The sequence below is a fragment of the Panthera leo genome, chromosome A3 (assembly GCF_018350215.1).
Source record: "Panthera leo isolate Ple1 chromosome A3, P.leo_Ple1_pat1.1, whole genome shotgun sequence".
Taxonomy (NCBI): domain Eukaryota; kingdom Metazoa; phylum Chordata; class Mammalia; order Carnivora; family Felidae; genus Panthera; species Panthera leo.
In genome coordinates this window covers 12766149-12783084 of record NC_056681.1, presented here as the reverse complement: position 1 = coordinate 12783084, position 16936 = coordinate 12766149, and the positions used below count along the sequence as shown (strand labels likewise).

General features: G+C 54.0%; 1 protein-coding gene across 3 annotated transcripts in view; it reads right to left on the bottom strand.

Annotated features, from left to right (window-relative positions):
• Positions 1–16936, bottom strand: part of PREX1 (phosphatidylinositol-3,4,5-trisphosphate dependent Rac exchange factor 1) — a 186224-nt gene that overhangs the window by 96084 nt on the left and 73204 nt on the right. For all 3 annotated transcript variants that reach the window (XM_042930733.1, XM_042930734.1, XM_042930735.1), the window contains exons 2-3: positions 9737–9808; positions 4760–4882 (exon numbers count right to left, since the gene is read on the bottom strand). In XM_042930733.1, coding sequence (XP_042786667.1) covers positions 4760–4882; positions 9737–9808 — 195 coding nt within the window. The remainder of the gene's footprint in view (positions 1–4759; positions 4883–9736; positions 9809–16936) is intronic.

Here is a 16936-nt window from a genome sequence, read left to right as displayed (position 1 = left end):
GGCCTGACCGAAGATGGGGATGGGAGCGGGAGGCAACAGGGGGACAAAACCCAAGCCACAACACCACAAACTAAGCTCAGACGGGACTGCAGAGAATGATGAAAAAGTTACTCGAGAACCAGACCACCTGGGTAGGAAACCCAGCCCCGGGCTCCCTAAGTAGCGGGTGTGACCCTGGACAAGCTGCTTCACCTCTTTACGCCTTGGTTTCCTCATCCTCCAAACAGACATGATAACAGCCCCTCACCGCTTGCGCTGCTGGTGGGGTAAATAACTTAATATTTAATATAACTGGGACACGATGAACTCTATATAATATTTCAAAATTCCTCGAAAAGTATTAGCTACAAACACAATGGACAAACATGAATATTAGAGAAAAACACCAAAACAGACAACGTTAGGATCATCCGGGAGAAACGGCCCTGACGCCTACCTCCAAGGAGCGGCCACAAATGACCTGAAATGTTACAAGACACAAGCCACATGTTCCAAACACTACCACCAACGTCTGCATGCACACGGAAACACAGAGTCCCCGACCATCTCCCTCACCCAGTGTCTGCAGAAGCGCAAGGGCAGGGAAGGGGAAAAGGGGACCCCAGCATCCCCGCCCCCGCCCCCCACACACACACTGCCCGAGCGGACGCTTTCCATTTCCACTGGTCTCCAGTGAGCCCATGGGACCATCAAGGCCCGTGGAGACTGGTCAGGAGGTCTGCACCACAGGGGTTCACCCAAGCAAGGACAAAAGATGTGAGGGAGGCCTCTAGACACAGGTGGAGCCAGGCCTCAGCTGCGGACCACGGGGAGGCGGGCTGCAGAGAAGAGAGAAAGGGCCTTTCTGGTTGAAGGTGACAGGAAGTGGCCCGCCTGAGGCCTGCTCCTGCAGAGAAGGCCCGCAGGGCTCTATTATGGGGGGGCTGGGCTCCGAATGCAAGCACATGAAGGACAGCAGGAGGTCCCAACCATATGTAAGGAGCTCTAGCGACTGGGGGGGGCCCCTACTAGTGCTGTTCAGAGATAAGACACCAGAGCCCCTGAGACCATAGCGGCATCAACCTCAACCTCATACGTGCAATCGCAAGTTCTCCAGCCAAGTTCACGGTCTGGCTTCCCAGGTTGCCAGCTCTGCGGCCTTGGACAAGGCATGTCATGTTTCAGAGCCTCTGCGTTCTTGTCCGTAAATTGTAGACAATAACGGCTTCCCCACCAAGAGGCGGTTTGGCAAGATTATCAGGTGAACACATTGTAAGTGCTTAGAATGGTCCAGAGCAAGGACTCACTAAGTCTTGGCTGGTATTAGTGTTGCTGTCATTGAGGCTGCTCTCACCGCCATCGTCAGGACCTCGGGTGAACAGGTCTGTGAACAGGGTGGGGCACTGGGTGGGTAGGTTCTGATGGTGAAAAGAAGAGACTCGAAGTGGGGAGGAAGGGAGCTGAGTGGGTTCACAGGTTTAGAAAAGGCCAGCAGGGAAAGGCACCAGGCAGAATCCGGGAAAGGCAGTAGGCCTTGACCTCAGGTACGTCTCCCTTCTCGGCTGTGCAGCGTCCACCTCCCCCCATCCACCCCTGCCCTGTGAGCCCCGTGGGGGCGGGGCTTGCATCAGCTGGGGTCACTGCTGTAGTGCGAGTGGGGACTGGAGTGGCCAGCAGGGAGCAGGCATCGTGAGGACTTGATGAATGGAGGCAAGGAAGCAGGAGGAATTAAGAGGAGCCCAACAGACCTCAAGCCAGCTCCCGCTCCTTCTAGAGGACCCTGGTCCACTGCAGCCGCGGCCTCGGCTCTTTGCTGGGACGTGCCTGGTTTTACCCACCCGCCACCCATTCCCCCTTGTTCGTTCTGCTCATGGCCCCCAACTTTTCCCCCGGGAACCACCTCCTCCACTGAGCCCACTGACCCCACCCCACTCCCAGGCACCGCAAGTGAGCGCACGACCCAGGCCAAATCAATCAAAGAGTCCCCTGTCCTGGCAACGGTGGCCATGTGCCCCAAGCTGGGCCAAGGACAGCCCTCAGTGACTCATGCTGGAATTACTGTGGAGAGAGGCTCTCTTTGAACTGTCACTGCCGAGCTGGCAGACTGTCAGCCTGAGGCTGCTAAAGGCCACGTCTGCCACCCTGTGAGGCATTCGGCCCCCCACCCCTCGAGAATGAAGCCAACACAGAGGAAATCAGAGCCTAAAGAGAAAGACCGAGTCCTGGAAACACCATATGGGGCCCTGGATCCAGCTACGCCTAAATCCCGCTCACTGGAATATTTCGTTTGTATGAGCCATAAAGTCTTTTTTGTTGGCTTAAGCCTACTTGAATTGGTGTTTTCATCACTCGCAATGAAGACAGTCCTAATAAATGCACGCTCTGAAAGGCGGGAGAAAATGAAAAACTGGACCCAAGCCTGGTGAGGTGACAGGGTCTCCCTGTCCACCTCCATCTGTACCCTGAAAAGACTGGGCCAGAAAGCAGAGGCAGATCTGTTTATTCTCACGCGCTAACCCCAATCAAAGAGTGGCACTGGCTGGAACTGGTGAGAAGGAGTCTCAAGCCCCACCCCCACCCCCACCCCAGGGAGCCCGAGGCAGAATGCTGTGATTGATTAGCGATGTCTGCCGTGGCTGCAGTGAGGGGAGGCACCCCCGAGCCCCTCTTCCGCTCTGTCATCCTCTCCTTCAGCTTGTGAAAACGGCAGGGGACCAGGACTTGGGGCTTGGAGAAGTTAAATTTAGCAAATGGAGACACCCCCTCCTCAAAACCATGCCCGGCTCCATCACTCCCCTGTCCCTGCCTGGAGCCTAATCCCAGCTGTGTCTCGGGGCCCCAGACCCTGCAGATATGGAAATGCTGCTTTTGACGGCTCAGAGCCCAAGTGTTCAATTTCCTCCCAGGGGCCCCACATGGGGCTTTGATTGTTGTGCCAAGAAGAAAGGGACAAGCAGTTGTGCACACACAGATGTGGTGGGCGGGGAGCCTGTGGCTGCGGGGTTGGGACGTGAAGGAGGAGAAGTGGACAGATGCCAGCTGGGACAGCTGGGGGAGAGGGTCGAGCCCCCGGGGAGGCCTCACGGATCGTCAGAGGTGACGGCTGCCGCCCGCAACGGCCCGGGAGCCTCGCTGCCTCCACGGACACCATCTGCTCCAGACCACTCGCTTTACACCCAAAAAGACCGAGGCTCAGGCGGAGGCTGGCCACGTGGACGCCTCCCCCATCGCAGAGGGAAGCGTGAGATCCCGGCCTGACTTTTGCCAGGGTTTCCCCAACGTATTATCCGCTTATCCGCACAGCTACAGGGAGGGGGCGAGAGCCACTCGCACCGCACGACCCTGCTAAAAACCTGCAATTCTTAGGGGGAGATCTCTATGGGATCTGCCCCCACGGCATCCCTGCACCCCATCACTGACTCTGCACCGGCCACACCAGCCTGCCTGCCTTCCCCTCCGTGGACACCTGGTCCAGGGCCTCTGCCCTCGCGAGGGTCTCCCTCTGGAACGTCCCGCCCCCCACCCCCACCCCCCCTCCCGCCAAGATCATCCCACTTTACCATGCTCCAGAGGCCTGCCCTGAGGCAGTCGGGGTTGCCAGATAAAACACGGGACACCCAGACGAGAAACACGGGACACCCAGATGAGTCTGAATTTCAGAGGAACAACAAATCATTTCTTACTGGAAGTGTGTCCCAAACAGTGCATGAGACATACTCACACTAAAGAATTATCTTTCATTTGCCAATTTGCTCAGATGTCATGGGTGTTTTTGTTTGCTCCGTCTAGCAATCCTGTCCCTGACTTCCCAATTTCAAGCAACTTCGAGCACTGTCACTCCTCGCACATCTGTATTTTATATCCTTCATAACCCGGGTCACCATCTGCACTGGTGCCCTCCGTTTCTGCAGCCTACGAGCCTCACGGTGGCGACAATAAATCTGTCTTATTTAGGGCGGCATTCCTCAGGGCTAAGTACAGCGCCTGGCACACAGTAGGTGTTTAGGATGTGTTTCAGGAAACTTAGCGTGTAAGGTGATGAAAAACATAAGCCCTGGGGCCAAATTACAATGGCCCAAGTCCCGGCTCCCGCATTCCCTGGCCGTGTGAGCTTGAATCATGATCTACCCTCTCTGGGCCTCCGTCCCCCTGTTTGTAAAGTGAGTACAATAACGATGCACGCCGTCGAAGGCTGTTGTGAAGTTTTAATCAATTAAAATACGTGAAGCACTTAGAACAGCACCCGGCACAAAGAGAACATCTGTGCTAGTTTGCCATCAACTCAGTAGGTGGTGGTCAGGTTTCAGGGTGCCCACCCCCTCCTCCCGCCAACCATTCTCTCACTATTCCAAGCAACTCGGGAATCCCGCAGGAAGAGACAGACTATTGTGAAAAGCCATCGGCCTCTCCGACCAGCAGCTGAGTGGGAACCCAAGACACCCTCGTGGGTCGGGGGGTGGCCAAGCTGGGACTCGCACCCAGCTCTGTCTGGCCCAGGTCCACCCTCTTGGCACTGGCTACCCTGTTGGTCATTCTGCGGCAGAAGGGTCCTGCCAGGCCAGGAGGTCACGGGAACCCCAGGACATGGTCGTTCCACAAGGAGCCCAAATAGCACTAATCTGCAGGGACCGAACAGCTTCCCCCTGTTCCTGTGGGCAGAGGCTGGGCCTGCCTGCCACCTGCCTCTCCGTGTCCCAGACAGGCCTGCAGAGGAGGCTGGGGAAGAAGCCCACTCCCCCAAAGCTACAGGCTCCCACAGGGGCTGGGGCACCGTACTCACGAATTTTAAAAAAACGTTCCCAAGTTCATGCTGAGACTGAGGCTCGGGATGTAAACAATACTCCAAGGCAGCCAAGAAATCCTTGTGAACTTCCAAGATGTCTTCGATGTTCGAGAACAGGATCTGTGAGGAAAAGCGAGGACCGAGGATAGAGTCAATCAAGGCACAGAGGGAGCGCAAAATCAAGCATAAAAACACGCATAACCCCCAGTGTAGACGAGAATATGATGCAACAGGCACACTGATACACTGCAGCCAGTTTAGCCACTAACGAAAATAACTAGAACAAAATACTGCCAACATTTATTCATGCCTAATCCTGTGCTACGCACTTTACATGCATTTACGGCACCGAACTTTCTGTGTAACTCCATGAGGCAGAAACTACCGTCATCCCCCACTTATAGATGAAGAACGGGGACCCAAAATAAATTAATATTCTCAAGGTCACGCAGTCCACTAAGCAGCAGAAGGGAGGTTCACACTCAGCATGCAGGGAACTAGATATTAAGACATTCATCACAATTTTCATCATGGTCGACAACGAGCATGTTGGATCAGAAGACTTGATTTTTAAAACGATGAGGGTCCTTCCATGCACCCATCATGTGATGTGGCCAAAGAAAGTACAATAGGGAAGGATGTTCAAAATATGCATAGGAGTGCCTGCCTGTGTGGCTCAGTCAGTTAAGCGTCCGGCTTCGGCTCAGGTCATGATCTCACAGTCCGTGGGTTTGAGCCCCGCGTCGGGCTCCGTGCCGACAGCTCAGAGCCTGGAGCCTGCTTCGGATTCTGTGTCTCCCTCTCTCTCTGCCCCTCCCCCCCACCGCTCTCTCTCAAAAATAAACATTAAAAAAAATCTTTTTTCAATATGCTGTCTAAACTTTCACAAACAATACATAAGGCTGCCTTTTCCCCTGAATGAATCTACAGAGTTTGAAATGCACATACAACCTGACCCAACAATTCTACATTTTAGGATTTAACTGGCAACCAGTTGTCTCCGACCAGGGACAATTTGGCCCCCCAGGGGACATTTGTGGGACAATGTCCCAATGTCTAGGGACATTTGTGGTCATCACAAACTGTGGGGAAGGGATGTTACCAGCATCTCATAGGTACAGGCTAGGGATGCTATTAAACACAATACACAGGAAAAGCCCATCACAGCAAAGAATTATCCGGCCCAAAGTGTTGATAACACCAAGGTGAAGAGCCTGGTGGAGAGCCAAGGACACACTGCAGCCTTGTCGGCAATGGCAAAAATCTGGGGAAAAGGCAAATGGCCAAAGGGGGAACTCATCAGATAGCTGGATCAACTGGCCCGATTATAATTAAGTAAATTCTACATAGTGAAATACTATGCAGTCTGTAAGAAGAATCTGCAGATCTGTATATACAGACATGCAATCCTGGAATGACCCTTAATATATATTGTTAAGTTGGGGGGGTGGGGGAGGGGGGAATCATAGTGGCAAACAAGACTCCAGCATGGGCCCGTCTGTGTTTCAAAAGAAAAAAAAAAGCCATTCCTCTCCAGAGGAACGAAAGCAGAGCCTATCTGAGTGAAGAGTCAGGCTGGTCACTGCAGGGACCTCTGGGAAGGAGAACTAAGAATTAAGAAGACTTTCATCTACTTAAGGTCCTTTTGAACTGCATAAATCCTCTTTCCCTTTAAAAAAAAAAAAAAAGAGGTGAGGGGGCCTGGGTGGCTCAGTTGGTTGAGCGTCCAACTTCAGCTCAGGTCATAATCTTGCAGTTTATGAGTTTGAGCCCCGCGTCAGGCTCTGTGCTGACGGCTCGGAGCCTGGAGCCGGCTTTGGATTCTCTGTCTCCCCTCTCTCTGCCCCTCCCCTGCTCATGTCTCTTTCTCCCTCTCTCTCTCTCTCTGTGTGAAAAATAAACATTAAAAAAAATTTTTTTTGAAAAGAGGTCCATTTTTTTTTAATTTAATTTTGAAGACGGTCCTCAGATGTTTCAAAAACTAAAGCACAGTAAAATGAATCCAGCTTCTGAGAAGTCCCTCCTCCCAGCCATCCTACTGGGGCCCACAGCAGGGGTAACCAGTTTTACGACTGGTTTGTGGTTCCCTCTGGGGTTTTTACTCATTCATTCAGCAAATACTGACTGACTGAGCACCTACTGTGTGCCAGGCACTGTTAGAGGCCCTCGGGGATACGGCAGGGAACAGACATGTGCCTGCCTTCATGGAGGTGACATTCTAATGGAAGGGGACAGGCCACCAACAAAGAACCAAAACAAGTGTTTGTTTTTTAATGTTTTTTTTTTTTTTTTTTTTCAGAGAGAGAGACAGCATGAGCGGAGGAAGGGCAAAGAGAGCGGAGGCAAAGGATCTGAAGGGGGCTCTGTGGTGACAGCAGAAAGCCCAACGAGGGGCTCAAACTCACAAACCGTGAGATCATGACCTGAGCAGAAGTCGGATGCTTAACCATCCAGGGGGTACCTGGGTGGCTCAGTTGGTTAAACGTCCAACTCCTTTTTTTTTTTCCTAATGTTTATTTATTTTTGAGAGAGAGAGAAACAGAGTGTGAGTGGGGGAGGGGCAGAGAGACAGGGAGACACAGAACCTGAAACAGGCTCCAGGCTCTGAGCTGTCAGCACGGAGCCCGACGTGGGGCTCGAACTCACGGACCGCGAGATCGTAACCTGAGCCGAAGTGGCCGTCCAACTGAGCCACCCAGGCGCCCCAAGCGTCCAACTCTTGATCTCAGCTCAGGTCTTGATCTCAAGGTCTTGAGTTCAAGCTCTACGTTGGGCTCCATGCTGGGCGTGAAGCCTATTTAAAAAACAAAACAAAAACAAAAAAACAGAGTTTTCTAGGGGGTAAGAAGCACTAAGGACAAAAGGAAAACAGGAAGAGAGTCCCCGGGTGGGACAGAGGGCCATGGACAGCCCTGCTGAGAAGGGGACAGGTGAGTCCAGACCTCCAGGAATGAAGACCAAGCCCGTGGACCTTTGGAATGTACCAGGAAGTCTACAGAGGGACATGGCCTGAAGGTGGGCAGGGAAGGCTGGGCTGCAGACCACTCCTCAGTCTCTGCCCTTCCTCCTCCGCCAGCCCTGGAGGACACACTCACCCTGGAGGTGGCTGGAAGAATCACCCGCACTATTTGCTTGTTTTTCTCCCTCCATCTTGCCCAGTGCACACGGTCGGATCTGCTTACGTTGAGGACAGATATGATAGATACACATCACACTATGTACTACACTCACCTCAAGGGATGGCTGTAAATTTCAAAATGAACATCAGTCTCCCAAGCGTGTACCCAAAGAAATGACAGCCTGTGTGGTCATAAAAGCCCGAAACTGGAAATAAGTCAAATATCCATCCACAGGGGAACGGATGGTAAATCATGGGACACTCGCACTATGGATTACTACCCAGCAATGAAAAAGACCGGATCGTAGCTACGCATGACAACATGGGCAAACCTCACACACGTAACAGTGAGAAAAGATACCAGACGTGAAAAAGCTCACTTTTGCATAAAAGTGCAAAACTAATCAATAACTGGGGCACCTGGTGGCTCAGTCCGTTGAGCATCCGACTTCGGCTCAGGTCATGATCTCACAGTTAGTAAGTTCGAGCCCCACGTCGGGCTCAGTGCTGTCAGGGTGGAGCCTGCTTGGGATTCTCGCTCCCTGTCTCTCTCCGCCCCTCCCCCGCTCACGCTCTCCTCTCTCTCTCAAAAATAAATAAAACATTTTAAAAAAAAACCAATTGAGGGGCGCTCGGGTGGCTCAGCGGGTTAAGCGTCTGACTTCGGCTCAGGTCATGATCTCACGGTTTGTGGGTTCGAGCCCCGTGTCAGGCTCTGTGCTGACAGCTCAGAGCCTGGAGCCTGTTCCGGATTCTGTGTCTCCCTCTCTCTCTGCCCCTCCCCCACTCATGCTCTGTCTCTCTCTGTCTCTCAAAACTGAATAAATGTGAAAAAAAAAAAATTTTTTTTAATAAAAAAAAATTTTAAAAAGGCAAAACTAATCGATGGTTACCTTTGGGGAGTGGGCATTTACTGGGAGGGGGACACAGGAGCCTGCTGGGGCAGGAAATGCTGTCTTCATTTGGATCATGGCTACATAGACATGTTCATATGTGAAACTGCATCACGTCCGACACAGAGGATGCACCCTTTACTGTATGTGAGCTATATACCTCACAAAAAAAGTAATCTTTTAAAGACTGAAATAAGTTACAATTTAAAATTATCATAATTTTTGAATCGCAATAAAGAAACAGACTGTGATAAATACATGTGATAAACAAACAGCAGGTCCTCAGCAAATATTTGCTGAATGAAGGAGTGAATAAATGAATGAACACACGCATGCATAAAATGCCGAAATCCCAGCACCATCGGGGACCGGCCATGCAGTGACCCTGAACATCTCTTTGCATCTAAAGCCTCAGCTTTTTACCCGAAACACTGAGCTCAGAATTATCAACTGCAAGGCTGCTGTCCAGACTAGCCGGCACATGTGGGGAGAACATCCTGTCTGACCAAGTCCCTCACGTGCTACCCAGGTCGGCCGCCTCTGACACCCACCCCACGCTGTCTCCCCTCTCCCCCGGACCAGGACCCTGGAGCCCCAAGAACTAAAGGCAGCCTCCCAGAGGGTGAGGTCACACTGGAAAGCCGGGCCTGGCGAGTGCAGGGGCCTCTGCCATGCACACAGAGGGCCTATTGACGTCCTCCCGAAACTCCCCAGAGCCGCAGCCAAGACGAAGGCCGGACCCAATTGCTCAGCCGCTCTGCCTCGACACTCAATGCCCGGTGCAGGGGCACGGGCCAGGGCCGCCGGGAGGGCAGCTGGAGGGGCCAGGCTCCCAGGGGCACTCGGGAAGGGATTTTCCACTGGCTCCACGCCAGGAGGCCTGGCACAGAGAAGACTGGAAGACAGGATGGCCGTGGTGAGCAAGGCACACAGCGGCAGAGGGGCTGGCCCAGCGATCCACACCTTGACGTTCTCTTCCGTGAGGCCCTTCTCCACGGAGTCTGCCACGTTCTGCCGGATGCGATGCAGGAATGCCTGGGGGAAGAGAAGCAGGGAGAGGTGAGCACCCAGGCCTCTGATCTCCCCGGGGTGGCCTGAAAGGAGGGTGACACGTTCAAACGCCACCTAGGACACGGGAGGTACCACGGTCCAGGAACTTGGGTGGGGAGTAAGGAAAAACCTCCCCGGCTTCTGTGTTAAAAAACACACGGGAACATGCCTCATCCCCATTCGGTCCACAAACGTTTACTGAGCATCTCGCACACCAGGCCCTGTGCAGACGCACCCGCAAAGCCTTGCCCTCAGGGAGACGAGCCCCCATCTGCTTCCTTACCCATCGCTCTCCCTCTAAAACTATAATTCATTTCCCTTTCTCTTTTTCCCCCTTTCTCAAAAATTTAACTTCCAGGGGCTCCTGGGTGGCTCAGTCAGTTACGCCTCTGACTCTTGATTTCGGCTCAGGTCACGATCTCACAGGTTCATGAATTCGAGCCCCACGTCGGGCTCTGCGCTCACAGTGTGGAGCCTGCTTGGGATTCTCTCTCCCCCCCCTCTCTCTCTCTCTGCCCCTCCCACTCTCTCCCTCTCCTTCTCTCTCTCTCTCTCACAAAATAAATAAACTTAAAAAAAATTTAACTTCTAAATCATAACACATTCACATGGTTCGAGAGTCGAAAATATAAAAAGTCAAAAATACAAGTCTCTTCTCCTACACACTGAGCCCTAAGGCATCGAGTTCCTCTCCATCCCCCGCACGGGAACCAGAACTACAAGTGTCTTCCATAACCTTCCGGAGAATCTTTATGCAAAAGTAACAAACACAAATACTCACATATACACACATGTATTCTTTTTTTTTTTTAATGTTTATTTATTTCTGAGAGACAGAGAGACAGAGCATGAGCAGGGGAGGGACAGAGAGAGAGGGAGACACAGAAGCCGAAGCAGGCTCCAGGCTCTGAGCTGTCAGCACAGAGCCCGATGCGGGGCTTGAACTCACGAACCGTGAGATCATGACCTGAGCCAAAGTCGGACGCTTAACCGACTGAGCCACCCAGGCGCCCCACCCATACACGTATTCTGACTTTTCTCCTTTTTTCACACCAAAACACAGCAGCATCCCTAGGACGTGCTGCACCTGCTTTTCCACTTAGTACTGTCCAGATATCCTTCATATCCCTACACGGACAGCATCCTCGTTCTCTTCTACAGCTGCCCGGAACCCTGATGTTTGGATGGAGCACAGCCATTCTGCCACTTTTCTCAGGGGCTCAGAATAGAGAAATCACTTCTCTCCCCTGTGATGTGACAGACGACGAAGGCAGGGGAGCGTCGGGGACTGTGGGGAGCTGGCAAGCACGTCCCATCGGAGGGGACGGCCGCGTCTCCCTTCCAAGCGTGGTCAGGTGGGAAGGCGCGGGCCCAGCACCGCCAGGTGTTCTGGGATCTGTTTTCAACAGAAGCCAGAAAGTAAGATTTTTAAGGCAAAGTCTCTCCGTTTTTAAATCTCGGCAAAATATCGGTGGCTTTCGTGGGGAACCGGGTTTTAGGAGTCAAACGCGAAAGTGGGGGCACCAGAACGGAGGGGCGCAGCCATGCCGATGAGAAATGACGGCAGCCTGGCCCCGGTGTGGGTGGGGTGGCGGGGGACGGACCTGAAGGAGGGGCGGGGGGTGGCCGACACACCCGGGGATACCGAGGCCAGTCCCCTCACGGCAAACTCTGCCCGGTCAGCCCCACTCTGGGACTTGGACCCAGGCTGACCTGGCAACAGCCATGTGACATCCCCTGAGGAAATGACTTCACGGTGCTGTCACGGCCACAGGGCCACGATGAGCTGGGGTGGCCTGCCAGCTGCCCTTCCTGCCACAGCTGATTACAGAGTGGCGACTCTGCGAGTGAGGCCTGGGTGAGGGCACCGTGTCCCCACCGCAGAAGCCGGCTGAGGGTTAATCAAGAGTGCGTGTCGCGTGACCACGCTTGTCCGGGGAGGGCTCCGAGCGGCGGGAGATGGAAGGGACACCCAGGATAGAGGACAGCAGGGGCAGGCAGGCACAGGGGAGGCTGGCCTTCCACAGACGGCTGTGAGACCCGTTTCCATCACCCGAGGGACATCAGTGGCTGTCGCAGGGCCCTGGCCACCGGCAGGCTCGGGTCTCCCGGGAGGTGGTGCACTGGTGGCTCACACAGCCGGTCACAGAGAGGAAAGTCGGGGACACACAGCAAGGCAGCCTCACCCAGTCCTCCCAGCACGTTTACATCCCCAGCCTGGACTCCCCTGAAGACTGGACAGCTCGGCCTGGGTGCCTGGGGGCATCTGGAACCTAATTCCCAAGCCCCCCTCCAAACCCACACCACCCAAGCTCTCTTCCCAGCCTGATCAACAGCACCTGTGCCTGCCAAGGGCTCCAGTCAAAACCCCCCAATTGTCCCAGTCACCCTCGACCCCTCTCTTTCCCTGGGACCCCCCCCCCACCTTCTGTCCATCGGCAAATGCCTTCAGCTTCACCTTCCACAGGCACTAAAAAATCCAAGCTCTTCTCCCCACATCCATCACCTCCTCCCTGTTCCCCCTCACTGTCCCCAAAGTCCTTTCTCCACACACGGCCGGAGGGATCCTATTAAACAGGTAAATCAGATGTCAATCCGCAGCTTAAAATTCTCCCTGGCTTCCCGCTACACTTTAAAACAAATGTCCTGGGGCGCCTGGGTGGCGCAGTCGGTTGAGCGTCCGACTTCGGCTCAGGTCACGATCTCGCGGTCCGTGAGTTCGAGCCCCGCGTCGGGCTCTGGGCTGACAGCTCAGAGCCTGGAACCTGCTTCCGATTCTGTGTCTCCCTCTCTCTCTGCCCCTCCCCCATTCATGCTCTGTCTCTCTCTGTCTCAAAAATAAATAAACGTTAAAAAAAAAATTTAAAACAAATGTCCTTCCGCAGCCCATAAAGCCCCCATGATCTCGTCCTAGTTAATCTCTCTGACCACACCTTCCAGCACTCCATCACCCCACACCTAGATAATCTTCAGCCCCACTACCATTCTGTTTGTTCCACCCGCCAGGAGACATTCCTGCCTCAGGACCTTTACACATACAGTTCCTGCTACCAGGATCTTCTCTCCAGCTCTGCCATGGGCCAGCTCCTTCTCATCCATCAGGCCTTAGGCCAAATGTCACCTCCTCTAAGAAGCCCTCCTGTCTTCATACACTTCCCACCTTTCCATCTTACATTAAAAGCCCATATGACAGATGAAAAGAGTGAGGTGAGGTCATCTACACCAGCTCCTAAGGCAAGGGCCAAGATCAGAAAGGACTATGGCTGGGATGAAACCTTTACCGCAATCCAACAATGGAGGTCAGGCTTGGAAACTGACAGTTTGGGTTTAAACCTTCCTGCTGGGAGTACTGATGCATAGGGGCACTTGTACCCCAATGTTTATAGCAGCAATCTCAACAATAGCCAAATTATGGAAAGAGCCTAACTGTCCATCAGTTGATAAATGGATAAAGAAGTTGTGGTTTATATACACAATGGAGTACTACGTGGCAATGAGAAAGAACGAAATATGGCCTTTTGTAGCAACGTGGATGGAACTGGAGGGTGTGATGCTAAGTGAAATCAGCCATACAGAGAAAGACAGATACCATATGGTTTCACTCTTATGTGGATCCTGAGAAACTTAACAGAAACCCATGGGGGAGGGGAAGGAAAAAAAAAAAAAGAGGTTAGAGTGGGAGAGAGCCAAAGCATAAGAGACTCTTAAAAACTGAGAACAAACTGAGGGTTGATGGGGGGTGGGAGGGAAGGGAGGGTGGGTGATGGATATTGAGGAGGGCACCTTATGGGATGAGCACTGGGTGTTGTATGGAAACCAATTTGACGATAAATTTCATATATTGAAAAAAAAAAAAAAAACAAACCTTCCTGCCGTGTAACCTCAGGAAAATGCATTACCCTCTCTGAGTCTCAGTTTACTACTGGGGATCATAGCAATACTGTCCTACCTTTTAGAATATAATAGGATTAAGTGAGCTGCCCTCAGGGAGCTTGCCTCTCTCTCTCTCTTTCTCTCTCTCTCTCTCTTTTTTAATTCAATGTTTACTTATTTTGAGAGAGAGGGAGACACAGAGCATGAGCAGGGGAGGGGCGGAGAAAGAGGGAGACACAGAATCCCAAGCAGGTTCCAGGCTCTGAGCTGTCAGCACAGAGCCCGACGCGGGGCTCATACTCTCGAGCGGTGAGATCATGATCTGAGCCGAAGTCGGACGCTCAACCCACTGAGCCACCCAGGCGCCCCGGGAGCTTGCCTCTCTTGACCCAGCTGTATCTCAGGGGCTGAGAGGAGAGCCTGGCACACAGCAAGCACTCAAAAATCAAAGGAAGGGATGGAGTGTGTCTGACACACAGCAGGAGCCTCAACTCAAGCCACTTGGTAGGCTGTTAGAAGCCTGTTGGCCTTCCCTTTTAAAGGACAACAGGGACAGGGAACAGGAGCTCCTAGGGGATATTTCATCAGGGCAACGCCGCTGCTGGGAAGGCCAGCCTCCAGCCTCCTGAGACTGGAGGGAGACAAAGGCATGCTGGCCCAGCACAGCCGGGGGACAGCAGGAAGCTGGGAGCGCTGGCCTAGATCGGGCTTCCTGTCCTGGTTTCTTCACACAAGCAAAGCCACCACCATTGTGCTGGGACAATGAGAGGCTTGGGCCACCCACAGAGTTGCCGCAAACAGGCCCGTGTGAGGGGCACAATGGGCAGCTGGTGACCCGGAAAGAATGGGTGGGCAGGGGCTCCGGGCCCAGCCCTTGCTGCCCAAGGCACAATCGGCTTTTCCAGGCCGTGCCAATGCCCTCTGTGGCAGGCTGGGTGGTTACAGGGGATCCTCGGGGGCGACTCCTTGTCCAAGCCTCGACAGTTCTGGAAATGCAGCCAAAAGCAGCCATGTCTTGGGAACCTCCCTTAGGGACAAGGCCATTCTCAGGATTCCCAGGGCAGCCTGAGCCTCTGCTCTGGCCCCGGGACCTTTGTCCATGCTACACCCATGCCACACTGCTGCCCAGGCTCCTGCCCCCACGTCTAACCAAACACCCCTCTGCTTTTTTGATGACGATGACGATGATGGTATCTAGAGGTTGTAGAAAAAGACCGGAGAAAAATACTAACCAATAGCCACAAACCCAGATTTGGCAAATCTTAGCATTATCCCAAACTTCCTTTAGGCCTTTTTTTTTTTAATTTTTTTTTAACGTTTATTTATTTTTGAGACAGAGAGAGACAGAGCATGAGCGGGGAAGGAGCAGAGAGAGAGGGAGACGCAGAATCCACAGCAGGCTCCAGGCTCTGAGCCATCAGCCCAGAGCCCGACGCGGGGCTCGAACTCACAGACCGCGAGATCATGACCTGAGCTGAAGTCGGACGCCCAACCGACCGAGCCGCCCAGGCGCCCCTCTTTAAGCCATTTTCTAAAAGAAATGCATCAAGTCTGGGAAAGGGGCAGACTGGCAAGGGGCACGAGGGAGTCCTGGGAGGTGCTGGAAAGCTTCTACTTCTTGATCTGAAAGGTGGCTTCACAGGCCAGCGCGTGTACACGAAGCCGCATCGGCGTGTCCTCAACATTCGTGCGCCGTATCCGTGTGCCGTGTGAGTATCACACACGGAAGCGGGAAGAGATGAAGCATCGCCGAGAGAGGTGAGCCACTGTGCGCCTGCCCTCGCCGCCAGGCACCGCCCGCCCCCGTCCTGGATCCGGGCTCCTCGTTCCCTCGCGTGCCCCCTGCCCGCCGACCACGCACACGTGGACGGACGAGCCATGGAGAACGGGGCTCTGCATGCGTTTACGACATTTCCACAAAGGACGTGCTTGCAGCAACTTGCTCTCTCTACGTCACATCTTCCGCGCTCATCCACGCGGAGACGGGCGCCTGGCAGCACCTGCCGCCCGGACCCCACCCACATCCCTGGGTCCTCACCCCCGGGGCGCACGGCGGCACCTCCTCTAGCTGCCAGCACCCGCGTCTCGTAGCCCGAGGGCCCTCTCTCTGGCGCAGGGCAGGCCCAAGCTGTCGTGCAGAGACGGATGAGGAAACCGAGGCACGGGGTCCAGGCCGCCTCCCCGGCGGCCCCCAGGGGCAACCTCCTGGCTGGCTCAGCTTTCCTGGCCACCTTCCCTCCCCTCCCGCAATCCCTCACTTGGCTTGTGCTGGCTCTCAGTGCTTTCTCCAAGTAAACTCTTCGCCCTGGATTCCGCCGCTGGATCCGCTTCTGGAGCGCCCCCCCCCCCCCCCCACGAAGGCCTCACGTTGTTCATTTTGTCACTTAAAGTGATAGGGGCCGCTATGCAGCACCGGGGTGGCTCAGCGGGTTGGGCGTCCGACTTCGGCTCAGGTCATGATCTCGCGGTCCGTGGGTTCGAGCCCTGCGTCGGGCTCTGTGCTGTCAGCTCAGAGCCTGGAGCCTGTTTCGGATTCTGTGTCTCCCTCTCTCTCTGCCCCTCCCCCTGCTCACACTCCATCTCTCTCTCTCAAAATAAACTTTAATAGTAAAAGACAAAATGTTTTTAATGACAGGACCTGCTATCATGAGGCAGAAGTCGGAGATGCCAGGTGTCCTCCCATGTCCTCCCGTCAACAATGCTCCAATGAACAGGTCCACGGGGCCCAGGTGTCCCAGACCCTCCAGGTGTTGACCCAGGTGTGGAAAGGCTGGCCAGGGGTCAGACATGCCCAACGTCCCCCCAACGCGACTGCACCCACATACGCTCCAACCAGCAGATGAGAGTCCCCCCGACTCCACACCCAGAACGAGGTTCACGTGCTCGCATTCTTTTGTGCCACAAACGTGCTGAGACCCACACAGTCCCATCATAAGTTCATTTCGGGCCCCACCATCGGCTTTCGAGGCAGGCCTTTTGGTCCCATTCTACAGATGAGAAAAACTAAGGCCCAGAGGATGAGTAAGCTCACAGAGGTCATCTAGCCAGAAGTCAACAGGGCCGAACCTGAGCCCAGGACTTGCTGCTCAGAGGGGACCAGAGAGACTGCTCACCAGGCCCAAGTGTCTCCGTGGCCCCCAGAGCTCGGGGCTGAGCGGGAAGACGCAGCATGATTGACTAGTGACGTCCGCCACAGCTGTAGAAATGGCCGGGGTGGCAGGGCTGTGTGTTTGCCCTCTC